Raw genomic sequence first — 25,980 nt, forward strand, 5'->3', positions numbered from 1 at the left:
GGGCCGGGCCAGCAGCCGCCGCGATTGGCGGGGCCGCGGAGGAATCGCGGGGATCAGCTCGGGCCCGCGCCGCCGCCGCCACTGCAGCTGCGCCCCCGGGAGCGTCCGCACCGCGCACAGCCGTCCGCAGCCCCGCCGGCCCACGTGCACCGCGTCCGCAGGTGAGACCCGCGGCCTGCACCCCGGCGTCGCGCCCTGGGTCCCTCGGGCGCCCAGCTCTCCGCGCCCCTCCCCGGGCTCCCGGCACCCCGCGCCCCCTCCCCGGGCATCCGGCACCCCGTGCCCCCTCCCCGGGCTCCCCGCGCCCCCTCCCCGGGCACCCCGCGACCACATCCCCGGAATCCGGCACCCCGCGCCCCCTCCCCGGGCATCCGGCTCCCCGCGCCCCCTCCCCGGGCTCCCAGCTCCCCGCGCCCCCTCCCCGGGCACCCCGCGACCACATCCCCGGAATCCGGCCTCCCCGCCCGGCCTCCAGCCCCCGCACCCCGGGATCCGGGCCTCCCTCCAGCCCGCACATCCGCAACCTGGGCCTCCCTCTCCTGCTCCCCGCGCACCCGGCTCCTGCATCCCGCACCCCCCCCCCCCCGGCTCCTTGGACCCCGCCATTCTCCCCCCCACCCGGGCGGGGGCTTCTCGCTGCCCCGCTGCACAGGCCCCAGACCCCGCTGCCCTCCCGCTTCCTTCCTGTTAACCCGCTGCCTCCTCGCACACCCTCCTCCGCCAGGCTGCTGTGCCCCCCTCCTGGGTGCTTTTCGCCATGCCGCCCTCGCCCCCTCCCCTGCCCGCGCTCCCGCCCCTCCCCCCCTGGTCACGTCCGCCGCGTCCCCTCGGCGCGGGGCCGCCCATCCCCCACGGGGCGGGGCTGGGGGTGCGGGAAGTCCCGGTCGTGTGGAGCCCCGGGAAAGCCCCTCCGGGGGGGGGGGTCGCACCTGGGAACCACCTGGAATCAGGTGCTGGGGGCGCCGCTCGTGCCTGAATCGAGTCCCGGGGCTGCGGGGACGCAAGGGGCCTGGCCGCCGCCCACGCGGTCGGTCGGTCGGTCCGTCTCCACGTGGCTCCCGTCGGACTGACGGATGGGGTGGGGGTCGGGTGGGGGCTCAGCCCCCAGGAGGGTGTGGCCCCTCCGCTGGGCCATTGTTACCCAACAGGCTGGCCGCGGGGCTCCGGGCTGCGGGGACCGGGGCTGCTGCGGGGCGCGGGATGTAGGCAGTGCCCGCTCCGGGGGTGGCAGGGGACATGGCGCGGCCCGTGGACCTGTCTGCCTTCCAGAGCTTTTTCTTCCTCAGGTGGGTGGAGGCCCGACTCTCCCTGAATGCGGCAGCCGGCTCCAGACCCCCACCCACAGTCGCAGCAGGGCGGGCGCCCCGCACTCCAAGCCCTGCGGGTGGGGGCCCTGCGGTGAGGGCACAGCAAGAGGCAGCCCGTTTCTCCACCTGCAGGCTCTTGCCCCACACACAGGCTGGGCGTGTGCCCTGTGCCCCCAGCGGGCAGGGGAAGTGACTCAGGGCGCTCGGCCGTGGCTGACTCACTGCCCGCACCCCTGCGAGGCCGGAGGTGCTGCACCGGGGAGGAAGGGCACTGCGGACCTCGGCCGGGGCTGAGACCACTGCTTACCCACAGGCTGCCTTCTGTGCTGTCACTTCGCCTTTTATTCGTTTCAGTGAGAGGAGAGAGGGCAGGGGTAGATAGCATAACGCGATGTAGAGGCCTGAGGCTTCAGGGTCCCAGCTTCAGTGCCCCTCATCACTATAAGCCAGAGCTGAGCAGAGCTCTGGCTAAATAAGTAAAGAATAATAATGTAAGTAAAAGTACCGAAAGCCCAGAGCCCTGCTGAGCTCTGGCTGATGGTGGTGCTGGGGGTTGAACCTAGGGCCCCGGGTTCTGCTCAGTTCTGCAAACACTTCTTTTACTAGTGGGGTCCAGGTGGGGGGAGGGTCTCGTCCAGAGGGAGAGTGGGTGGTCGGGGCAGGAGAGCTGCTTGCTGGCTGGGGCTCAGGGAGGGAGGAGACCCCACAGGGGAGGAGGGAGGCTGCCACAGCCCCGCCCCTGCCCGCCCTGCCCGCTCTGCACGCCCTGCACGTAGCCGCAGCCTGCAGTGCAAGCTCCTGCTCAGCCCTCTCCTGGCAGCGGGGTGGAGGGGGGGTGGAGGGGGTGAGGGCCGGAGCCCTGAGAGGCTGTGCTAAGCGGCTCAGCCCCCCCCCCCCAAGCTGAGAAATGCAGAGTCAGCTCAGGGGTGTGGGGACCTGGAGGAGGCAGCCTTCCAGCCCCCCTTTAGTGGGGGGGTGCTGCTCCATGCCCCCCTGCCACCATCGCTGATCTCTCCTGCCTGGTTCTCTTCTGCAGTGTGGGCAGTGCATGTGTCGCACCAGACCTGATTCTGTTCTGTGCTTTTTTATTTCAGGGTGAGGGAGAGATGTCAGCGCACCCCCTCCACCTGCAGGGGTAGTGGGGCTTGAACCTGGGGCTTTGAGCCTGGCAGGGTCTGCTCTATAGAGCTACCTGTCTCTGCACTCCTCCTCCTCCTCTATTATTATTATTATTACCAGAGCACTGCTCAGCTCTGGCTTATAGTGGTGCAGGGGATTGAACCTGGGATTTTGGAGCCTCAGGCATGAGAGTCTCTTTGTATAACCATTGTGCTGTCTACCCTCAACCCTGCACCCCTTCTTTTTTAAAGCCCTGTGAGGACCCCAAGAGGCAGCCCCAGGAAGTTGCATCCTCTTTCCGCTTCCTGAAACTACTTAGCTGTTGGGTATCTGGGCTCAGGCAGGGAAACCTTTATCTATCTATCTATCTTTCTTTCTTTCTATTCCTCCAGGGTTGTTATCACTGGGGCTCGCTGCCGGCACTAGGAATCCACTGCTCCTAGTGGCCAGTTTTTCCATTTTATTGCTAGGATAGAGAGAAATGGAGAAAGGAGGGGGAGACAGAGCAGGAAAAAGATACCTGCCTCTTCCTCACCTGCAGACCTGCTTCACCATTTGTGAAGTGCCTCCTCCCTGCGGGAGCTGGGGGCTTGAACCCAGATCCTTGCTCAGGTCCCTGTGCTTCACACTGTATGAACTAACTAGGTGCACCACCATGTGGCATTCTGGGAAACACTCTTTCAGATGTGTTTTAGTGTCATTTTCATTTCACGGTGTGGCTTGAAAGGGGTTTAAGTCACCTCCAAGTCTCTGATAGAGAAGAGAACCAGGTGTGTTTGTTTCTGCAGAGTGAGGGAAGAGAGAGAGAGAGAACAAACCAGAGTGTCACTCTGGTGAGTGTGGACTTGAGTCAGGGCTTAGCTGGAGCCTGCAGGTGGGCGGCTGCCCTTGCTGGTGTGACCTGGGCCTGCAGGTAAGCGGGTGCTTAGCACCCTGGACCAGCCCTTCTCCAAGACGTCTTGCAGGCTGCTGGCCTCTTCCTCACAGAGACCGTGGGTCCCGGCCAGGGTGGTGGCGGCAGAAGGCACTGGCCTCAGCTTTAGTAACAAAGTGAGGTAAAAATACTTCAGAGTGACAGTGCGGTCCTGAGGATGGAGCCTAGGGTGAGTCCTGTGCTGTCACTGCCACTTTCCTGGCCGCTGTTCAGGGACTTTAGTCACCTCTCTTCCCTGAAGAGCTGGCGGAGAGCAGTGTCCAGCCCTGACAGGACAGCAGGGAGCTGGGGCCGCGGCCTCAGGGAGGCAAGGCTGGCTCAGGCACCAGCTGAGCCCCTTCCTGTCCGCTCCCTTGGTGTCTGGGGCAGATGGCTCTGAGCAGGGCACTTCTGCGGCTTCTAGGGCCCCAGCCTGGCCTGTGGTGCCGATGTGGGCGGCCCCGGGCTCCCACTGTGGCCCGCAGGTGGGCTCTGCTTGGTATGTCTCCTGGGTGGAGGGTGCACTGGGTGTCCAGCAGGGTGCGTGCCCAAGGCCTGGGTGCTGCGGTGAGGGAGGGACAGCCCAGCTCTGAGAAACTGGGGCTGGAAGGCTGACCTTGGGGACAGGCAGGCTGTTCCCTTCCCCTGGGCTGGGCTGGGCTGGGCTGGGCTGGCAGCTGAGAAGTTAGGATGGCGGCTTGAGTGCCCCAGCTCAGCTTCTCACACTTCCTGGCACTTCCCTTTTTGGGGATGGGGGGGAAACCTCAGCTTCCTTCCTTGGGGAGGCAGAGCTGCTGCCCAGTGAAATTGGACCTGGGGCCAGGGGTGGGACTCCTGCGCTGAGAAGTCCTTGTCCTGCAGATTCTGCTCTGCCCTGAAGAGGGACAGGTGTGTGGGGGTTGGGGGAGGCCTGGCCTCGGTGGGGAGGGGTCCGGGGCCTAGAATCCCGTGGCGGCTTACAGCTTTTCTCTGAGGTGCTGCAGGGCCCCAGGGTGGCACTTGCAAGCCCCACGGTTCTGTTTCTCTGAGGCAGAAGCCAGCACTAGGGCTCCACGCCGGCTACCCCCAGGGCCCGTGTCTGTTCTCACCCCTCAGTGTCTGGGAGGCCCATCAGTTAGCCTTTCGCTTAACAGAGAAAGGCTGTGAGCCCAGGAAGCAGAGGCTTCTCATTTTGCTAATTAGTTTCCAGGCCTTTCCTACGAGTCTCATTTAATCTCTTCTTCATAAAATGTGGGAGGGCTGGGCTGCGGCACCCAGCAGCGTATACTCCCTACACGCACAAAGACCTGGGTTCAAGCCCCCCCCCATGGGGGTTGGAGTGGGGGAGTTTCAGGGGTGGTGGGACAGTGCTGCAGGTGTCTCTTTCTCTCCTTCCTACATCTGTCTGTCTCTGTCGTAAAAAGATACCTGGGGGAGACCCATCCTCTAAGGACGCTGAGCCCAGCAATGAAAGTGGGGGACAGGATGGGAGAGAGCAGCTCCGTGGGTCCACAGTGGAAGGGAGGCTTTCCTGGGCCTCACGGGCCGCAGGTGGGGACAGGCGAAGATCACCTTGGCCTGGGGGTTTCTGTTCCCCTCTCTGGCCTCAGCCAGTGGCCGCTCCCAGGAGGTGGGTGTGTGGGGGCTCTGGGGACACCTGCTCAGAGGGAAGACACGCCTTGTCGGCCTCAGAGCTGAGGCCACACTGGGCTTTGACCTGCATCCTGTACAGCTCCGCAGGGCAGACCCTCCTCAGCTCCGAGCGGTCTCTGCAGGTGGGGCCGCGCAGCCACCCCGAGCCAAGAAATGCCCAGTATGTCAGCGGAGGCCCGGGCCCTGAGAGCGGCAGGTAGGAGCCGGCATGGCCACCCGGCCCTGGAGGAGCCGGGAAGGCCACTCCTCGCCGTCCCCAGCACAGCAGGGCCGCCACCTGGCGCCGCCTCCCACAGCCAGCCTGCAGCGGGGTTAGGGTTGAGGCAGGGTGGGGCTCAGTTTCAACTTGGATTTTGACAGAGGCCTTCAGGTCCTCCAAAGCTGTGGCTAGGTGAGGGATCAGGGAGTGCCCCCAAGTGGGGCCCTTCGCCAGGTGTCCTACTGTGCGGCTGAGGGCTGCCTGAAGTCCGCAAGGACTGAAGCTCCCTGTCCCACATGCACCTTCTCTGATAGGGGCCAAGGAGCCGGGGTGCAGGGGGTAGTGGGGTTCCCTGTGGGCCTGGACTGAGGTGGGAGCAGGCCTGAGCTTGCCATGGGGGTGGGCGTCCTGGCTCACGGGGTGCCCCTCAGGTGCTGTCCAGAAGCTTTTCCAGCCTGCTGTGAGTAGCCATCTCATGGCTGAGCAGAGCAGGACAGTAATGAGGGCGGGTGGAGGGCGGGGCAGGCCCGGCTGGCGACCTTGCTGCCTAATCACCTGGAACAGATGGGTCTGAGGGCACCTGGCACATGGGGGAGGGGTGGCAGGGGGAGGCAGCCTCCTGGCACACAGGGCTGGGAAGCATGGCGGGGGTGGCGGCCTTCTGGCACATGGGGGAGGCATGGCTGGGGTGGCGGCCTTCTGGCACATGGGGGAGGCATGGCAGGGGGGAGGCAGCCTTCTGGCACATGAGGGAGGCATGGCAGGGGGGAGGCAGCCTCCTGGCACACAGGGCAGGGAGGCAGAGGGGATGACAGCAGCTGCCATGCCCTGGACTCAGGGCCACTGGGACCAGAAAGTCCTCCCAGCTAGCTCCTGGGTTGTGTGGGACAGACTCCAGCTGAGCCGTGCCACCTGGGACTTTGCCCTCTGTCCAGGGATGGGTTTCATGATGGGCCCGTCAGCTGGGACACGCTCTGTGTGGGGGTGGGTCCGGGAGAGACTTCCTGGGGTTGGGGCTCCTTGCTTGCCTGAAGAGCCAGTTCAGGCCCTCACCGTCACAGCTGCTGGGGTGCTTGTGAAGCTTTGCAGTGGCCAGGCACTCCACGCCTGGGCCACTGTGTGCCTTGAGGAGATCGGCGTCAGTGTCTTCTGAGGACGTGTGGGGTGACTGAGCTTCCTGTCCCGGCATGTTCTCGAAGTTCCTGCCCCACCCTTGGGCCTCAGCCAGCACCTGGCGGGGCCCCTGCACGTGCCCAGAGCGTGCTGGCTGGACCGGGTGACGTGCGGTGGGCGGGGCCCGTGCCCGGGATATAGGTCCCCTGTGCCCGGCCTGACCCATCTCCAGTGCCCGGCCTCACGCCCTCTCCCCCCCCCCCCCAGGCCCTTGGGAATCATGTCTAAGCCGCACAGTGACATGGGCACCGCCTTCATCCAGACACAGCAGCTGCACGCCGCCATGGCCGACACCTTCCTGGAGCACATGTGCCGCCTGGACATCGACTCGGCCCCCATCACCGCCCGCAACACTGGCATCATCTGTACCATCGGTGAGGGGACGGGGAGGCGCTGGACCCTGGCTGGGGCGTAGCAGAGGGACCTTCGTGTCCGGGTCTCCCTGCTGCCTCGAGCCAGAGCTGGGCTGGACTCTGGGGAAAAGTTAAACCCTGGTGATCGACGCTCATGAAGGAAACTGGGCCCAGGCATTTGAGTTTGAGAAAGTGGTGATAAAGAGCCGGCTGCTGCCGCCGCCTTCTCTGCTGAAGGCAGGGCTGAGGGCTGTCAGCTTTGGTGCTGTGTTCCTTTTGTTTGTCTCTGTCTGGAAAATAGGTTGACTCAGCAGTGCTGGAGACTTTATTGTGCTAAGATGGGTTTCTTTAAAGGTTTTTAAATTCACGTTGATATATATACATGTACAGGAGAGAGGGAGAGAGGATGGAGAGATGCAGAGCTTCTGGACCTGGTCCCCCGCTTGGCTGCAGGGTCCTGTGGTCGGGTGTAAGCTAGGCTCCGGATAGTGCAGATGGGGGTCAGGTGTGACGCTGGCTTCTCGGCAAGAAGGCAGCTTGCAGGGCTTTTGAATTGAGTGTCCTCAGGCAGACAAGAACCCTGGGTTCAAGCCCCCCAGCAGGGCTGTGTGTGCGGGGATCTGTCCTCTCTCAGCACCGAGGGAGCCCATGGAGGGTGGGCAGGCCTGTGGGGTCTCCTATCTCAGCACCCTGCACAGCACCCAGGGAGCCCATGGAGGGTGGGCAGGGCTGTGGGGTCTCTCCTCTCTCAGCACCCTGCACAGCACCCAGGGAGCCCATGGAGGGTGGGCAGGGTTGTGGGGTCTCTCCTCTCTCAGCACCAGGCACAGCACCCAGGGAGCCCATGGAGGGTGGGCAGGGCTGTGGGGTCTCTCCTCTCTCAGCACCCTGCACAGCACCCAGGGAGCCCATGGAGGGTGGGCAGGGCTGTGGAGTCTCTCCTCTCTCAGCACCAGGCACAGCACCCAGGGAGCCCATGGAGGGTGGGCAGGGCTGTGGGGTCTCTGCTCTCTCAGCACCAGGCACAGCACCCAGGGAGCCCATGGAGGGTGGGCAGGGCTGTGGTGTGTCTCCTGTCTCAGCACCAGGCACAGCACCCAGGGAGCCCATGGAGGGTGGGCAGGGCTGGTGGGGTCTCTCCTCTCTCAGCACCCTGCACAGCACCCAGGGAGCCCATGGAGGGTGGGCAGGGCTGTGGGGTCTCTCCTCTCTCAGCACCAGGCACAGCACCCAGGGAGCCCATGGAGGGTGGGCAGGGCTGTGGGGTTTCTCCTCTCTCAGCACCATGGACAGCACCCAGGGAACCCATGGAGGGTGGGCAGGGCTGTGGGGTCTCTCCTCTCTCAGCACCAGGCACAGCACCCAGGGAGCCCATGGAGGGTGGGCAGGGCTGTGGGGTCTCTCCTCTCTCAGCACCCTGCACAGCACCCAGGGAGCCCATGGAGGGTGGGCAGGGCTGTGGGGTGTCTCCTCTCTCAGCACCAGGCACAGCACCCAGGGAGCCCATGGAAGGTGGGCAGGGCTGCGGGGTCTCTCCTCTCTCAGCACCCTGCACAGCACCCAGGGAGCCCATGGAGGGTGGGCAGGGCTGTGGGGTGTCTCCTCTCTCAGCACCAGGCACAGCACCCAGGGAGCCCATGGAGGGTGGGCAGGGCTGTGGGGTGTCTCCTCTCTCAGCACCAGGCACAGCACCCAGGGAGCCCATGGAGGGTGGGCAGGGCTGCGGGGTCTCTCCTCTCTCAGCACCCTGCACAGCACCCAGGGAGCCCATGGAGGGTGGGCAGGGCTGCGGGGTCTCTCCTCTCTCAGCACCCTGCACAGCACCCAGGGAGCCCATGGAGGGTGGGCAGGGCTGTGGTGTGTCTCCTGTCTCAGCACCAGGCACAGCACCCAGGGAGCCCATGGAGGGTGGGCAGGGCTGTGGGGTGTCTCCTCTCTCAGCACCAGGCACAGCACCCAGGGAGCCCCATGGAGGGTGGGCAGGGGTGTGGGGTCTCTCCTCTCTCAGCACCAGGCACAGCACCCAGGGAGCCCATGGAGGGTGGGCAGGGCTGTGGGGTCTCTGCTCTCTCAGCACCAGGCACAGCACCCAGGGAGCCCATGGAGGGTGGGCAGGGCTGTGGGGTGTCTCCTCTCCTAGCACCAAGCACAGCACCCAGGGAGCCCCATGGAGGAAGGGTTGCCCAGCCTCCCACCCCCATGTGCTGGGAGTCAGAGCTGTATATCTGGGGCAAACGTGGGAGGCTTGGAGTTATGAACCCCTGGAGTGGCAGGGCCTCCTTGCACTCGGGAGGGTGCTGAGTGCACCCACTGGTGCCCTTCTGTCCACAGGCCCCGCCTCCCGCTCGGTGGACACCCTGAAGGAGATGATCAAGTCTGGCATGAACGTGGCTCGGCTCAACTTCTCTCACGGCAGTCATGAGGTGTGTGGGGGAGGGTGACAGCCCCACCCCACACTGTTCTCCATCCTGGCTCCATCCAGGCCCCTCTCCTCCTGCAAGGACCTTGTTGCTCAGTGCTGTGCCCCCAACTCTGGGCCACTCCCCCAGCTCCAGAGCAGAATGTGGAGGGACCCCTGGAACTGGGTGGTTTTCCACATTTGAACCCCGGGCTGAGTGAGTGCAGGTCGAGGTGACCTCCCTGCAGAGGGACTGGGACCTCACCTGTGTGGTTCTCCGCTGCTACTTTTTTTTCTTTTATTTGTTTATGAGAAAGATGAGAGAGGGAGAAAGAACCAGAGACATCACTCTGGTATGTGTGCTGCCGGGGACTGAACTCAGAAACTCATGCTTGAGAATCCGGTGCTTTACCCACTGTGCCACCTCCCAGACCACTGTCAGCTGCCATTTCATGCAGAGAGGGAGATAGACTGGCTGGGAACCGGGCCTCGCCCACGGGGAGACAGGCAGGTACCTCCCACTGCCCAGCTTCCACTCCCACTTGGTTCCTGTGGGGCCCCGAGAAGAGCTGCCCTCTGGCATTTGCAGGCTGGTGTCAGGTTTAGTCTAAAAATACAGCCGGGCAGAGGCCCGAGGGGTGCGTCCCGTCTCGTGGAAACAGGAGACTCTGAGCCCCTGCTCTATAAATGCCCCAAATGTCACAGGCCTGGGCTCTAAATGTCACCACCCAGGGACTCTCAGCCTGCAGGCCCCCTCCGGCTAGGGCAGAGGGGCCCCAAGGACTTTCTGTGGTCCTGGCCCACGGGCGGGGCTGCCCTACCCAGGGTAGGGGGAGGAGGGAAGGGGGTGATAGACAGCTGCAGTACTGCTTCACCACTTGTGAAGCTTTCCCTCTACAGGTGGGGACAGGGGGCTCGAACCTGGGTCCTTCTGCACTGTAACATATGCACTTCAACCAAGTGCGCCACCACCTGGCCCCCAGGCCAGGACTCTCCTTGGTGTGTCATGAGTGATGCTCAGCCACCACTGCACAGGGGCGCCCCCTGGTGCCCAGCGGCAGTATTGACTCAGTACTGACCCTGCCCTTCCCATTCAAAAGGAAGGTCTTCTGTGTGTATGTTCTCCTTTTTTTTGTTATTGCCCGGGCTCGGTGGTGACGAATCCACTGCTCCTGGAGGCCGCTTTTTTTTTTCTCCTTTTGTTGCCCTTTTTATTTATTTATTTATTTATTTTTATCGTTGTGGTTACCATTATTGTTGTTGTTGCTGTCATTGGCTAGGACGGAGAGAAATGGAGAGGGGAGGGGAAGACAGAGGGGGAGAGAAAAACAGTCACCTGCAGACCTGCTTCTCCGCCTGTGAAGCGACTCCCCTGCAGGTGGGGAGCCGGGGGCTCAAACCGGGATCCTTGCACTGGTCCTTGGGCTTTGCACCACGTGCGCTTAACCCGCTGAGCTACCGCCCGACTCCCTGTGTGTATGTTTTCTTTCTCTTCTTAGCAATGGGAGACGGAGGGGGAGAAGGCCCCGAGTGATGCTCGGGCACGTGTGATGCCGGGACCATGCTCGAGCCTGCAAGGCCTGTGCTCCAACCACTGTGCATTCTGGTGTTTTTTTTTTTTTTTTTCCCCACAGCCCTGCTCACCTCGGGCTATGGTGGTGCTGGGGGGTGGGGGTTTGAACCTGGGGCTCTGAAGCCTTAGGCAGGACAGTCTGTGCACGATCATTGCACTGTCTACTCCCTCCTGGTGTCCATTTTTACTTTACTTTAATGTTATTTATTACTGGATGGTGACAGAATTTGAGAGGGGAGGGGAGATGGAGGAGAGACACCTGCAGCCCTGCTTCACCACCATAGGTCTGTCTGCTCGGCAGGGGTGCCACTGCCTGGCCCCTTCTGATTTTTTTTTCCTCCAGGGTTAGGCTCAGTGCCCGCCCTACAAACCCGCTGCTCCTGGAGGCCATTTCCTCCGTTTTGTTGCCCTTGTTGTCGTTGTTATCATTGTCATAGCTGCTGGATAGGACAGAGAGAGAGGGGAGGAGAAAAAGACACCTGCAGACCTGCTTCACTCTGGGCATGGCTGCCTCTCTTGATTGTCTGCTTCTAATGCATTCTTTTTTTTCCCTTTTGTTGTCCTTGTTTTATTGTTGTTGTGGTTATTGTTATTAATGTTGTTGTTTGATAGAACAGAGAGAAATGGAGAGGAGGGGAAGACAGAGGGGGAGAGAAAGACAGGCACCTGCAGACCTGCTTGAGTGAGATGACTTATCTACCAGCACACCATGACCGAACCCTTTAGTGCATCTTTAAAAGGTGTTTTATGCCTTAGTGAGAGAACCCAGATCATGGCACTGTCACACGGATGTGGGGTTTGAACTTGGGCCCTTGGGCCTCCCGGCTCAGCGCCCGACACCAAGCTCTCCCGTGTGTCTCAGTCCTGAGTCCTTGGTGGACGGTCTGCTTCCTGTCGGGACTGAGACCCCCCGAGCTTGGTCGTTGGTGGGCTGGTGGAGGCCCCAGGCCGTGCGTGGGGACAGCTGGGCCACTCCAGGTCCCAGCGCCGCTTCCCTTTCTGCCCCCAGTACCACGCGGAGACCATCAAGAATGTGCGGGCAGCCACCGAGAGCTTTGCCTCAGATCCCATCCTGTACCGGCCGGTGGCCGTGGCTCTGGACACCAAGGGGCCAGAGATCCGGACCGGTCTCATCAAGGGCGTGAGTGTCTGGGGAGGAACAGGGAACGGTTGCAATCCTGGCGGCCTCCCTGGAGACCAGGGCCTTTCTTCCCTGCCTTGGTGGTGGCGGCTCCCAGTGGGACCCCCAGGTCTCACTGGGACTTAACTCCTCTCCCAGAGCGGCACAGCTGAGGTGGAGCTGAAGAAAGGCGCCACCCTGAAGATCACGCTGGACAACGCCTTCATGGAGAAGTGTGACGAGAGCACTCTGTGGCTGGACTACAAGAACATCTGCAAGGTGGTGGAGGTGGGGAGCAAGATCTACGTGGACGACGGGCTCATCTCCCTGCAGGTCAAGGAGAAAGGTGGGCCTCGACCCGGGGGCTGCCTGGACGGGGCGGGGAGGACCAGCACAGGGCCCTGGGTTCGAGCCCTGCAGCTCTCTGCTGAGCACTCGCCTGACCACGCACAGGGCCCTGGGTTCGAGCCCTGCAGCTCTCTGCTGAGCACTCGCCTGACCACACACAGGGCCCTGGGTTCGGAGCCCTGGCACCACATGGGAGTGTATGATGGGCTGGGGAGTGGAGAAGCACCGGGCAGGTCAGGACACTGGTGGGACCAGTGGTCTATGGGGTCCCCGCTGAGCCCGGTCCCTCCTGCAGGCGCAGACTTCCTCATCACCGAGGTGGAGAACGGAGGCTCCCTGGGAAGCAAGAAGGGTGTGAACCTGCCGGGGGCGGCCGTGGACCTGCCCGCCGTGTCCGAGAAGGACGTCCAGGATCTCCGGTTCGGGGTCGAGCAGGACGTGGACATGGTGTTCGCCTCTTTCATCCGCAAGGCGGCTGACGTGCACGAGGTCCGCAGGGTCCTGGGTGAGAAGGGCAAGAACATCAAGATCATCAGCAAGATTGAGAACCACGAGGGCGTCCGCAGGTGTGTGAGGGCCTGGCCCCCCGGGGGAGGGGGAGGGGGCCTGGGTCGTTTAGTATTGTTACTTAGTTTATTACTATTATTTTAATTCTCTTTTGTTGCACTTGTATTATTGTTATCATTATTTATTGCTGTCAATAACAACGATAACTGAGAGAAATGGAGAGAGGAGGGGGGGAGAGAGACAGACACCTGCAGACCTGCTTCACCACCTGTGAAGCGACTCCCCTGCAGGTGGGGAGCCGGGGGCTCGAACCGGGATCCTTACGCTGGTCCTTGCGCTTTGCGCCACGTGCACTTAACCCGCTGCGCTCCCGCCCAGCTCCCAGTTTCTTTTTTTTTTTTTTTTACTGTCTACTTATTAAATAGAGACAGCCAGAAATGGAGAGGAGTAGGGAGACAGAGCGACATCTGCAGCCCGGGGGCTTGATCCTGGGTCCTTCCACATTGTAAAATTTTTGCTCTACCTGGTGTGTCACCACCCAGGCCCTCTCCTCCTTCCTTTTCTCTCCGATGTGCAAGTGGGAAGGAGGAGGTAGCTCACCTGGTAGAAGGCAGGCCTTGTCCTGCCTGAGCCCCAGCCACGCACAGCAGCACCGTGGTGGACAGTGCTGTGTTGTGGCTCACTGTCTTTTGCCACTGGGGTTATTGCTGGGCCTCTGACTACACAACAGATCCATGGCTCCTGGTCTTCCTTTTTTATTTGATGCGACAGAAAGAAATTGACAGGGGTAGGGTGGAGGTGGGGCTTGAACCCAGGTCCTTAGACATGGTGACCAGGTGCGCCACTACCTGGCTGCCTCTCTCTATCTTTAAAAAAGTAAAGAGTCAGCCCTTGGGAGCGGTGGAAGCTCAGAGCCCCTGACAACAAATGGCCTTTGATGGAAACACAAGCAACTAAGTAAATAAAATACGAAGGTGCAGAGACGGGCCTGGGAGGTTGCTCTGCTTGTGGGCTTCACCGGGCCTGGCCACCAGACTCTGTGATGTCCGTCCTCCTTTGCTCTCTCTGGTCCTATGGTTCAGCACCGCTCGAAACCCCAGCCCATGTGGGCCCTTGTGCCCTTGGCAGGAGCGGCTGCCCACTGGGGTGACCCTTCTGGCCTCTGGATGCCGCTGTCCCCCGGGTCAGACTGAGCCACCCGGCCTCCTGCCTTCAGCACGTGAAGGGGGCCCTGGTGCCATGCCCAGTGTGCTCGTCTGGGGGTGTCTGTGCCCGCAGGAAGGGTGCTTCCAGGAGGTGGAGTGGTGGCAGCCTCCCAGTCCCTAGGACCTAGGTCTCTGCCCAGCTTCCTGTCCGTCACCTGTCCCCCTGCCTCGCTCTCAGGTTTGACGAGATCCTGGAAGCCAGTGACGGCATCATGGTGGCCCGCGGGGACCTGGGCATCGAGATCCCCGCCGAGAAGGTCTTCCTGGCTCAGAAGATGATGATTGGCCGCTGCAACCGCGCCGGGAAGCCCGTCATCTGCGCCACGCAGGCAAGTGGCCCGGGCTCCCTCCCTCCCGTGTGTCAGACGCCGACACCACGCGGCCTGCCAGCCCGGCTCACACCGCCTGTCCCCTCAGATGCTGGAGAGCATGATCAAGAAGCCACGGCCAACCCGGGCCGAGGGCAGTGACGTGGCCAACGCCGTGCTGGATGGGGCCGACTGCATCATGCTGTCTGGGGAAACGGCCAAGGGCGACTACCCCCTGGAGGCTGTGCGGATGCAGCACTTGGTGGGTCCGGGCATCGAGGCCGGGGGTCTGGAGGGGTGGGAGGGACAGGGGAGTCGACACCCTCCGGGCCTGGGCTGTGAGTCCTCGGGGACCCTGCCCACTTGGTTCTGGAAAAGTTCCAGTGCGGGGATGCCCATTTTCTCCGGAGACGGACCCCGGAGGCCCCGAGCCGTCCTGGCAGCCATGGTCTGCACAGAGTGCCACCCGCATGGTGTGTAGCCAGCCTGCTTTGCCCAGCTGTGCACGCGGCCCACGCGCCAGGGGCGTCAGTGATGGTGGCGGGTGTGTGCAGAGACAGGATGGGTGACAGGTGTGCGGGGACCTGGGGTGAGGGCTTTGGATGCTGTGGGGTGAGCTGGGTGCCTGTGCAGCTCCTGGACAAACCCCCCTTTTTTTTTCCTAGAGCTCAGTGGTTGCTCGTTGAATCCCAGTGTCTCACTTTTTCCTAGACTGGACGAGGGGTGTAGGGTCCCGAGAGCCACGTGTAGCACCGCTCCAGCAACTCCCCTGCCCACATTCAGTGCACTGAGGGGGGCTGTGGGTTTGCACCTGGGTGCCTGCGCGCGGTAACATGCGTGCTTGACCAGGTGTGCCACCATCCAGCCCTGGGGCTGAAACTTCTTACAGTAAAGACAGGATGCAGGAGAACCCAGCCACTGGCACCCATGGCCTCCCTCAGGGTGCTCCCTCAGGGTGCCAGCACTCTGGCCGGGGCCATGTACCTGGTGACTGTGCCCCCTGGGCAAGCTGTCTCCGCAGCGCCTCTGCCCCCTGCCCTGCTCCCGAGCCTAGGAGTGGACATGGCAGGTGAACTTCCTCAGCAGGGGCTATCTTCACCCTCCCTCGTGCTGCCCTCCCTGGCCTGTCCCCCTCTAGAGCCCCTTCCTGCCCATCCACTGTCCAGTCTGTGCTTAAAGTGGCGCCCCGGAGCAGACTCGATGTCTCGGGGGCTCCCTGGCCCAGATGCTGGACTCTGGGTTCTCAGACCCAGGGGAGAAGCACGATGGCATCCTAGATGCTGCTGTGTGGTGCTGGGCTGCTTACTAAGTGCCCGTCTCCTCAGCTGCCCTTTTCTCCCTGGGGGTGGTTGTGTGGCCTGGTGGCCTGAGGTCAGGGTAGGACTTTGACCTGATTTCCTGAACCACGGGACACGTGACGGCAATCCTGAGGCCTCGGAGTCCGGCCCGGGGTGTGATCGCCACTTCAGCATCCGTTGTGCCAGTAGGCGTTTGATAAGGCCCCAGTGGGGCAGGACGGACACACACCCGCACGCACGCACACACACACTCGCACACACACACACACACACCCCTGTGGAGCCGAGGCTGGAACCAGGTCTGCTGGCTGGGAAGCCAAAGCCCTCACCTGCCACAGAGCAGGCAGGAGAGGCCTGAGCTCCGAGGCCCAGGGCCCCATCTGCAGGCCTAGATCCTCCCTGCAGACAGGCAGGCAGACAGACAGACAGACAAGCTGCACAGAGCCGGGCCTGGCTGCACTGCACGCCTCAGCTCCCACAGTCCTGTCCACTCTGCCCACGGCCCCTCCCCACACCCCCTGCACTCTCCCTCTGCCTGGAGCAAGGCTGGGCGGCACAGGTATGTCGGTCCGTCCCCATCCTGTGCTGCTGACGCCTCTTCCTGCAGGAGGAAATCTGACCTCTGCCTGCTTCGCCCACCTCACCCACCTCAGTGCTGTGCTTGGCTGCCCCCTCCCCCCGCATGCACGCCCACCCTCCGCTGCTACCTGCCCTCCCCCGGCTGCTCTGACCAGGTGTCTCCAATAACTCCTTCCTTCTGCCTTTTTAATCACTGGGTCTGAATCACGTGTCTCACAAAATCGATCTGCCAGCTCCCACGGGCCCCGTCTCCTCACACGGCCGCGCAGTGGGGCACCAGCCGGCGTCAACACTGCAGCCTGGTGCCTGAGCTGGGCCCTGCCAGCCCTGTGAGGAGCAAGGGCCCGGCCTTCCCCGGGCAGCACGGTGCAAGCCTGCCTCCCAGAGCTCTGCAGCCCACACCTCCAGAGTGCGGCTCAGTTGGCGGCCCCGCTGGCTTGCACCGTGCTACCTCTCCTCAGCTCAATAACCCGCGTGACTTGCTCTGATTAACGCTCCTGTGTGTTCTCTCTGCCTCTCTCCGTCTCTCTCCCTCCCTCTCTGGCTTCCCCCGCCCCTGCAGATAGCCCGCGAGGCCGAGGCCGCCATGTTCCACCGCCAGCTGTTTGAAGAGCTGGTGCGGGCCTCGCCCCCCTCCAACGACCTCATGGAGGCCATGGCCATGGGCAGCGTGGAGGCCTCTTATAAGTGCTTAGCGGCCGCCCTGGTAGTCCTCACGGAGTCCGGCAGGTAGGGCCCGAGGGCAGGTAAAGCCGCTCAAGCTCGAGCGGGATCACAGGTGCCCGAGGCCCCGGGCAGCAGGCAGCAGGCAGCTCAGGACCCCATGCAGGCGGCCTCGCCCAGGCCCGCCGCCCCCCACACCCCTGCAGCCCGGTGCTGACACAGCCTGTCCCCCGTCCCTCCCCGGGACACGGGTCGCCCCCCAGATCGCCCGAGAGGCCGAGGCGGCCATCTACCACCTGCAGCTGTTTGAGGAGCTGCGCCGCCTGGCGCCCATCACCAGCGACCCCACCGAAGCCGCCGCCGTGGGCGCCGTGGAGGCCTCCTTCAAGTGCTGCAGCGGTGCCATCATCGTGCTCACCAAGTCCGGCAGGTAGGAGGCGCTCCGGGCGCCCGTGCCTGTGCCCTTGCCCCCGGGCCGAGGCCAGAACCCACCAGGAGCACCCCACGCCGACCCGGCCGGGCCGCACGGAGCCGGCAGGAGCACTGGAGCGGCTGCCCCGCACAGGCCAGAGACCGCGGGCTGGGCCTGCCCACTGCGTCACCATCACCGTCACCATGACGGGAGGGAGAGCTGCAGCGTGGGCCTGGGCTCTGCTGCCCTGCATCTCCCTCGCTGTAAAGAGAGAGCGCCTTGCACTTCAGCTTGCAAATGTTTCTCTTTATTATTGGGTAGAGACAGAAATTGGTATGGGAAGGGGAGCTAGAGACACCTGCAGCCCTGCTTCCCTTGCAGGTGGGGACCAGGGGGCTTGAACCTGAGTCCTTGGGCTGTGTGTGTGCCACCACCTGGCCCCATCCTTGCATTTTAGGATTTTGAGGAAGAGACAGGGAGGCAGAGACAGACACCTGCAGCATTACCTCACCACTGGTGGGGCTTCCCCTCTGAAGGCGGGGGCTTGGGGTTTGAACCCAGGTCCTTGGGCATTGTAATGGATGGGCCACCACCTGACCCCTGTTAATATGATCATTAATTTACTTATCACTGGAGAGAGAAACTGGGAGGGGGGAGATAGGGAAGGAGAGAGACAGACACCTCACTCGTGAAGCTTTCCCCCTGCAGCTGGGGACTAAGGGCTTGAACCTGAGTCTTTGTGTACTGTAATGTGTGTGCTTAACTAAGTGGGCCAGAGCTCTGGCCTGGGTGGTGCTGGGCCTTAGAGTCACGGCCATCGGCAGCAGTGATGTGTTTGTTGAGTGGCTTTTTTTTTTAAGATTCTTATTTATTTACTAATGAGAAACATAGGAGGAGAGAGAGAGAGCCAGACATCACTCTGGTCCATGTGCTGCCTGGCATTGAACTCAGGACCTCATGCTTGAGAGTCCAGTGCTTTATCCACTGCGCCACCTCCCAGACCACAGAGTCCAGGGATTTCTTCACGGCTGCAGCTAGGCAGCCAAGCAGTCTGAGCCAGACTTCGGCTCTGGTAGACTCGGCCCGGTGCATGGCCTGCAGGCCTCCTTTCTACCACTGTGCCATCTCCCTGACCGAAGTCAATTTAAACAAAGGAAAAAAAGGAGACCGGAGCACTGCTCATCTGGCAGGTTCCGCGGTGCTGGTGCTCGAACCCGGGGCCTTAGGCCTGCACGTCCTACACGCTGCCACCGAGTCACCTCCCACGGCCCTTGGAGCATCTGGTTGAGAGCTGGCGTCCAGGCTCACGGTGAAGCGGACCCTGCAGACAACCCTCTGCCAGTGGGGACCGAGAAGGGCCTCTCAACTCAACACCTCTGTCTCCTCCGCGAAGTGCTCCTCAGAGTGGAGTCCAAGCTGCCAGCTCATGACCGGGGCCACAGGCCCCCCTTCTACCTCCGAGCCTCAAAGGCGGGGGGCCTGGCGTCTGGGGACCCTACAGCCAGCCTGACCCCCGTCAGTTGCAGCACCTGGCAGGGATTGATTCATGGGGTGCTCACAGCCCCCGGAGCCCCCACTCACCCCTTTCAGCCACAGGGCACCCCAGAGCTCAGAAGTGCCTCTGGGGCCCTGAGCGCCCTTGCTGGGACTGTCCAGGGCCTGGGGTGGGAGGTGATGGGAAGACCAGGCCCCCCGGGCACCGTGCCCTCGCCTGCAGCAGGATGGTGACTGTCCCCCTGCCTGGCTCTCTGGCAGTGAGCAGGAGGGAAAGGGTGGCTAGAATGGTGGTCTCTCGCCCCACAGGAAGTGGGCAAGAGGGTGACAGCACAGCAAAGGTTAGAGGTGAAAGTCAATTGTTGGGGGTGGTCATCCTCCCCCCAGAGGGGCCTGAGTCCTACAGGGACCAGAGCCACAGGCTAGAAAAGGGAGGGCCAGGGCAGGGGTAGATAGCATAATGGTTATGCAAAGAGACTTTCATGCCTGAGGCTCCATAGTCCCAGGTTCAATCCCTGCACCACAAGCCAGAGCGGAACAGTGCTCTGGTTAAAAAAAAAAAAGCCCAGTGGCTTCCGGGAGCCCCGTCCACCTTCTGAGGGTCTCCTGCCCATCTGCCCCCCTCCAGGTCTGCCCACCAGGTGGCCCGTTACCGCCCTAGAGCCCCCATCATCGCCGTGACCCGCAACCCCCAGACGGCCCGGCAGGCCCACCTGTACCGTGGCATCTTCCCGGTGTTGTGTAAGGATCCCGTGCAGGACGCCTGGGCTGAGGACGTGGACCTTCGTGTGAACCTGGCCATGAATGTCGGTGAGTGGCGGGTGGCCAGGCGGGCTCCCTGCAGGGAGGGGGTTCTGCTTGCCGGCCTCCCGGGAGCTTCTCAGGGTCCCCGGGCAGAGGACGGGGTGCTTCGCCCTGCTGTCTCGTTCCCTCGTTCCTGGGTGCATTGAGGTGATCCCAGCCTCGGGTCTGCACCTGCAAGTTCAGGGTCTGCACAGGCTGAGCTTGTCACCCTACGTGCCAGTGAAATGCCGTCAGGAAGCACACTGGGTGGGGAGGGTGGGCAGTGCTACCTCAGATTAAGCGCACGTTACCATGCACAAGGACCTGGGTTCAAGACCCCATTTCCCCCCTGCAAGGGGCACAGTTCACAAGCAGTGAAGTAGGTGTGCAGGTGTGTCATCTTGCCTCTTTTATAGTCTGTTTATTGAAGACAGAAATTGAGAGGGAAGGGGGAGATAGGGAGAGACACACCTGCGGGTGGGGACCGGGGGCTTGAACCTGGACCCTCGTGCGTTGCAATGTGAGCGCTCAACCAGGTGCACCACCGCCTGGCCTGTCTCCTCTGTTTTCTCTGTCCTATCAAATTAAAAAATGGGGGTGGGTGGGAATGGCCTCTGAGAGCAGAGGATTCGTAGTGCCAGCAACAACCCTGGTGGCAATACAATAAAAATGCAAAAATTAAAGAACACAGCGGCATGTCCGTGGGGGGTGCTGGGACCCCCCCCTTGGAAGTCCGGTGCCTGGGGGCTGTAGCTCCTCTGCACAGGGTGCTGGCCTGGCTTCTGCCCCCTGGTGGCGGGAGTGAGGCGTGCAGGAGACCCTTACCCCCCACCCTGCCTTCTCCCTCCAGGCAAGGCCCGCGGCTTCTTCAAGAAGGGCGACGTGGTGATCGTGCTGACAGGCTGGCGCCCCGGCTCGGGCTTCACCAACACCATGCGTGTGGTGCCCGTGCCCTGAGCCCCCATGTGCCCCGCCCCATCCCGCAGGCCAGAGACCGCCCCAGTGCAAGAGGGGCAGGGGCGGGACCAGGCTGTGCTGTGACCCCTTGGCCAGGGCAGAGGGGCCTCGGGGCCCAGGGCTGCTGCGGGGGTGGCCCTGCTTCCTCTCCTATACATGCTGCTCAGTTCCTGTAGGAAGCCATTCTCAGACCCCACATGGAGGCTGGGCCTGGGGCAGCTCTGCACCCCCCTCGCTGTGCCCGCCTAGCTGCTGCAGTCGCCAACACTCCACCCTCCCTCTCGCCTGTGACTGCTGTGTCCCTGACCTGCTCTCAATAAAAAACACCAGAAGCTCCCGTCTTTTGCTTGGGGGGGGGGTGGCGGCGGGGGTGTTCCCTCCCAGGGCACCAGGTCTGCAGGTTCTGGGGGGCGGGCTGGATTTGGGTCCTCCAGCACCCCCAGACAGGTCCCCTGCCACCGGTGAGGTCTTAATGGGCAGGGTTTTTAAAAGATGTGTTACTAGAGTCGGCCAGGCAGACAGACAGACTCCCCTGCCTGGGACTCCCAGGCTCAGGTTCAGTCTCCCACTCCAGTTGCTCCGCTCTCGACATTCCCCTTGGGAGAGGAGCCGGCGCGCCACCTGGGGCAGGTAACAGGACCTGCAAGTACGGTGTTCTGCCAGCTGAGCCGGGTCCTGGCTGCTGTTTAACTCAGGTGCAGAGGCAGCCTGAGTGCAGGAAGAGCCTTTGCCAGATGCCAGGACCCAAGAGCCTTCAGGCACAGCACCCAGACACCCCGGGATGGGGGGTGCCAGGTGTGCCCCTGGCCAGAACTCTTGCAGAGTTTTATTGATAAAATCACATCAGACGGAAAAGGGGAGCAAATATGCTTTTAGGTAAACCGTCCGGGAGCCCTTGTCAAGGCACAAGTGGCTTTCCAGGTGGGGACAGGAGGAAGGCGTCAGACCTTGATGACAAGTTTGAACAGCATTGGGTGCCGTTCTGAGGCCACTGCCCAAACCCCTCAGGGAAGGAGCCAGGTTGGCTGACACTCCTGCCTGGGCGGGGGGGGGGGGACCCTGGAGCCTTGCTGGGCACCTGTGAACAGCCAACCAGGCTGTTGTGCAAACTTGGAGTCTAGGGGAAATCAATAGAATTTCTACTAACAGCAAATACCAAGAAATCGGGGGCGGGCAGTAGTGCACTCTTGGAAACAGAGCTGGCAGTCAGCCGAGGTCAAGAACAAACACCTCATCACAGACCCCTGCGAGTGTCAACCCGGCTTTGACCTGGCACGTTATGATGGGGCCCTCCTCAATCGCTATGGAACAGGCCATGGCCGGTGCGCCGCTATGTTCCATCGCTGGGGAGCCAGAGACGACCCGAACAGCCCCTGCGGCTCCAGACAGACTATGACCCACATAGTCAACGACTGCCACCTCTCCAGATTCAAAGGAGGTCTCGAAACTTTACATCAGGCTCAACCTGACGCTGTTGACTGGCTACGGAAGAAGGGCAAACACTAGAAGAATGGCACAAGGACCCAGTGTGCTCCCCACCTGCAGGGGTGTCTGTCTCCCCATCTCTCTTTTATCCAACGACAATGGAAAAAAAGATGCCTCCAGGAGCAGTGGATTTGTTTGTAGTGCAGGCACCAAGCCCCAGCGATAACCCTGGGGGAAACACATCTGGGACTAGGAAACCGGACAGGAGGAGACCTCAGCTCTGGGCTGCCCTCAGCTGCCCTCCCCTGGCCCCACCTTGCCGCCCCCACAGAGGCCACATGGTCCAGCTGGCTTGCTCAGTGAGCTATCCAGCCTATGGCCTTTTTAAAAAAATACTTTGGATAGAGACGGGAATGGGGAAGGCAAGGGAGAGACATCTGACATCTGCAGCACTGCTTCACACTAGGGCCATGAACCAGCATGGTTGCCAGGCCCCCCAGTCAAGTCTGCTCTGTCTAGTGCAGGGGGGGGGGGGCAATGTCCCAGGGATGGGGGTCACCTGGCCACCCTCAGGCTGGCAGCACAAGGATGGAGGTTGGGAGCGCAGGTCCCCCGCTGTGGGCGCCTATCCCCAAAGACCAAAGGCAGCACCACCCCAAAGTGACCAGTGAGTGGTGATGGAGCTGCCAGGTGCTAAGTCACCAGGGTGAGGCTGGGTCAAGCACACACACTACAATGCATACGACCCGGGTTTGAGCCCCTAGTCCCCACCTGTGGGCAGATGCTTCATGGGTGGTGAGGATTATGGTGGCAGGTTTCTCCCTCAATCTCTGTCCAAAAGGTAAAGTCACAATGGCTAGGTGGGAGCACACCGGGTTAAGTGCACATAGAAGCACAAGTATCCCGGTTCAAGCCCCAGGTCTAAATGTCTCTCCCCCTCAATTTCTGTCTTATCCAACAATAACAACAATGGGGGGGGGAGCTGGCCACCAGGAGCAGTGGATGTGTAGTGCAGGCACTGAGCCCCAGAAATAAGCCTGAAGGGGGAAAATAGTTACCAGTGTTGCCTCCGCGTCCAGCACGGAGTAACGTTCAATGATGACCCTGAGAGAAGGGATGAGACATGGGTGGGGTAGGGAGCTCTTGTGCCAGAGACACAGGCCAGTTTATTTCTGAGCTTCTGATATTTATACTAAAAGCAGGCAGTTACAGAGTCCTGCACATCAGCGTTATCCATACAGAGAAAGGTCACTCAGTGATTGTGGTTAGTTACGGGAACAATAATACAGGGAAGAGGTTACAGACTTTATTTTGTCTTACTGGACTTGCCTGAGGTCACTCTGCTCTGCTAAACTCAGCAGAGCCTAAGCAAGAACGTGGCTGCACGCCATCTAGCACACACCAAACAGCCAAGCATAATCTCTATCGGGGGAGCGGCGGAGTGCAGCCAGGGCCATGGTGTTCCCATGTAAGTCCCCTTGGCTATCCCCCTTCTCGGGGGGCCTGAGGGGTTTACCCTGAACGCGGCTCCCAACACACCATGGTTTAGCTGAAAAGCTGAGCAGGTTCCACCCATGGGAGCCGCGAGGGAGGATGAGGAGGAACCTGGGTTTTGGGCCCGACCTGCCCGCCCTCTGCAAGGCCCTCACCCCCAGACCCCCACCTGGGTGGGGGGGGGCAGAGTTGAACGCTTCTGCTTCCTGTCTCCTCCGTCCGTCTGGTCCCTGCAGAAAGGAGGAAGCCGTCCCTGGCTGCCAGGGGTTGGGGGAGGGGAATCATCTGAGCACGCCACACCTTGTTTTGAGGTCACCTTTACGATGGGCAGCATCCAGCTCCAGGGACAGTGTGCTGCTGTCACCCCCACCCCCAGCTGTGTCCCTGCCCTGGAGTGGGGGAGGGGTGTCGGGGGAGACAGGAGAGAAGCATTTGGAGAGACCCCAGCCTGGCTGAACAGGCCTGGGATGCGGCCTGGGGGCAGGATGGCAGAGGAAGGACCGCCTGGGGGCTGGCGCCGCCTGTGGGTGGGTGGGGCCGGGCAGCCTGTCCTGTTCCACCGGGTCCTGTCTGTCTGTCTGTAACTGGGACTGGTGCTGCGTTGACCGCTCTGAGCTGGGGTGAACTCACTGAGGTGGCCAGGCAGCCTGTCCTGTTCCACCGGGTCCTGTCTGTCTGTCTGTCTGTCTGTAACTGGGACTGGTGAGCTGTGTTGACCGTTCTGAGCTGGGGTGACCTCACTAGGGCGGCCAGGTAAGGGGGGCCTCCAGTCAGCGGGGAGGAGGAAGGGACCAGAGCTGGGGACCCCTCGGGGGCTGGGCATCCAGGTGGGCACCGCATCTGGGACACTTGTGCCCTGCCCGCCGGGCATCTGGACTTGGGGGTGAGGTGGCAGACCCTCGGGGACGCCCCAGGAAACACCTCCCGCTCGCCCTCCCCACCGCCGCTGCGTCCATCCACCCACGGAGCACAGTGTCAATCTTTCCCCCGCTGTGCACGGACCTCAGGCCTCACGGCCCTCGGGGAGCCCCCGGGGACCGCACCCCTACCCCCCCAGCCCCTCACTGGCCCATCTGGCAGCCCAGGACGAAGGGGCGGAGGGGGAGGTGAGAGGAGCTGTTCCAGCATGATGGGCCAAGCTCGCTCTGGCCTGCCCCTGCCCCAAGAGGGGAGGTGGCTTCAGCCCTGCAGGCTGGGTGGGGGCAGGGGCGAGGTTACAGGGGGACCAGCCTGGCTCGGCAAGCTCTAGGGCCCCTGCACCCAGGGGGCTCTTGAGAAGATGGGGCTCCAGTGCTGCCCCCCAGAGGCTGATGGGGATACACCTCCCCCAGGCTGATGTCAGCTCTGGCACACGTGTGCCGGGGATCAAACCCAGGGCCACCTGCCCTCACGTCATTGCCCTGCCCATGCTCAGTCATTTTTTTTTTTTTTTGCCTCCAGGGTTCTTGCTGGAGCTCAGTGCCTGCACCATGAATCCACTGCTCCAGGAGGCCACTTCTTCCCCCTTTGTTGCCCTTGTTGCTTATCGTTGCTGTTATAATTTATTTTTGAGAGAGATGCGGGGGGTGGGAGAGAGAAACAGAAATACCAGAGCACTGCTCAGCTCTGGCTTATGGTGGTGCGAGGGCCTGAACCTAGGACTTAGGAGCCTTAGGCATGAGAGTCTGTTTGCAGAACCATTGCGCTGTCTCCCCAGCCCCATGTTATAATTGTTAGGGGGAGAGAAAGACAGATACCTGCAGACCTGCTTTAAGCAAAATTCTTTTTGGAGTGCAGAAGGTGGGAGGTATGGCTTCTATAATTGCTTCTCCACTGGAAATGGGCATTGACAGGTGGACCCATAATCCCAGCCTTTTTTTTTTTTCTCCAGGGTTATTGCTGAGGCTCGGTGCCTGCACTATGAATCCACTGCTCTTGGTGGCCATTTTTTCCATTTTGTTGTTGTTGTTGTTGTTGTCGTTGTTGGATAGGACAGAGAGAAATGGAGAGAGGAGGGGAAGACAGAGAGGAGGAGAGAAAGATAGACACCTGCAGACCTGCTTCACCGCCTGGGAAGCGACGCCCCTGCAGGTGGGGAGCCAGGGGCTCAAGCCGGGGTCCTTATGCCGGTCCTTGTGCCTCATACTATATGCGCTTAACCTGGCATGCCACCGCCTGCCCCTACCTCCCCCTCCCCCAGCCTGTGTCTGTCTGTCCCTAGTGGGGCAGGGCTCTGGGGAGGGGAGGCTCCAGGACACATGGGTGAGGGCGTCTATCCAGGGAAGTCAGGCTGGAATCCTAGTAACATCTTCAACTTGGTGTCTGAAAGGTAAAGATAAAAAGCAGGAAAAAGGGAGTTGGGCGGTAGTGCAGTGGGTTGAGTGCAAGTGGTGCAAAGCGCAAGGACCGGCGTAAGGATCCTGGTTCGAGCCCCCGTCTCCCCACCTGCAGGGGAGTCGCTTCACAGGCGGTGAAGCAGGTCTGCAGGTGTCTGTCTTTCTCTCCCCCTCTGTCTTCCCCTCCTCTCTCCATTTCTCTCTGTCCTATCCAACAACGACGACATCAATAATAACTACAACAATATAACAAGGGCAACAAAAGGGAATAAATAAAAATTTTAAAAATCTTTAAAAAAAAGCAGGAAAAATGTTTAATAATCAGGAACCAAAGTATAGGAATAGAGCAGATAAGGATAGGGATTTTAGGGTGGAAAGTCTACTTCAGGAATGTTCCTAGGGCCC

General features: G+C 61.6%; 1 protein-coding gene across 3 annotated transcripts; it reads left to right on the forward strand.

The window, feature by feature from the left end:
* On the forward strand, window positions 1–20,421 carry PKM (pyruvate kinase M1/2). Of its 3 annotated transcripts, none has more exons than XM_060175650.1 (11): window positions 1–161; window positions 6,551–6,717; window positions 9,028–9,119; window positions 11,677–11,808; window positions 11,947–12,133; window positions 12,431–12,701; window positions 14,026–14,176; window positions 14,265–14,417; window positions 16,959–17,125; window positions 19,230–19,411; window positions 20,235–20,421. In XM_060175650.1, the coding sequence occupies exons 2-11, from the start codon at window positions 6,564–6,566 to the stop codon at window positions 20,339–20,341; spliced, it is 1,596 nt and encodes a 531-aa protein (XP_060031633.1). In that variant the 5' UTR covers window positions 1–161; window positions 6,551–6,563; the 3' UTR covers window positions 20,342–20,421. The 3 variants fall into 3 exon arrangements, with proteins under 3 accessions (XP_060031633.1, XP_060031634.1, XP_060031632.1); XM_060175651.1 differs by lacking the exon at window positions 1–161 and adding an exon at window positions 915–950; XM_060175649.1 differs by lacking the exons at window positions 1–161; window positions 16,959–17,125 and adding an exon at window positions 16,595–16,761.
* The last annotated feature ends 5,559 nt before the right edge of the window (window positions 20,422–25,980 follow it).

This window comes from Erinaceus europaeus, chromosome 16, assembly GCF_950295315.1.
Source record: "Erinaceus europaeus chromosome 16, mEriEur2.1, whole genome shotgun sequence".
Classification (NCBI taxonomy): domain Eukaryota; kingdom Metazoa; phylum Chordata; class Mammalia; order Eulipotyphla; family Erinaceidae; genus Erinaceus; species Erinaceus europaeus.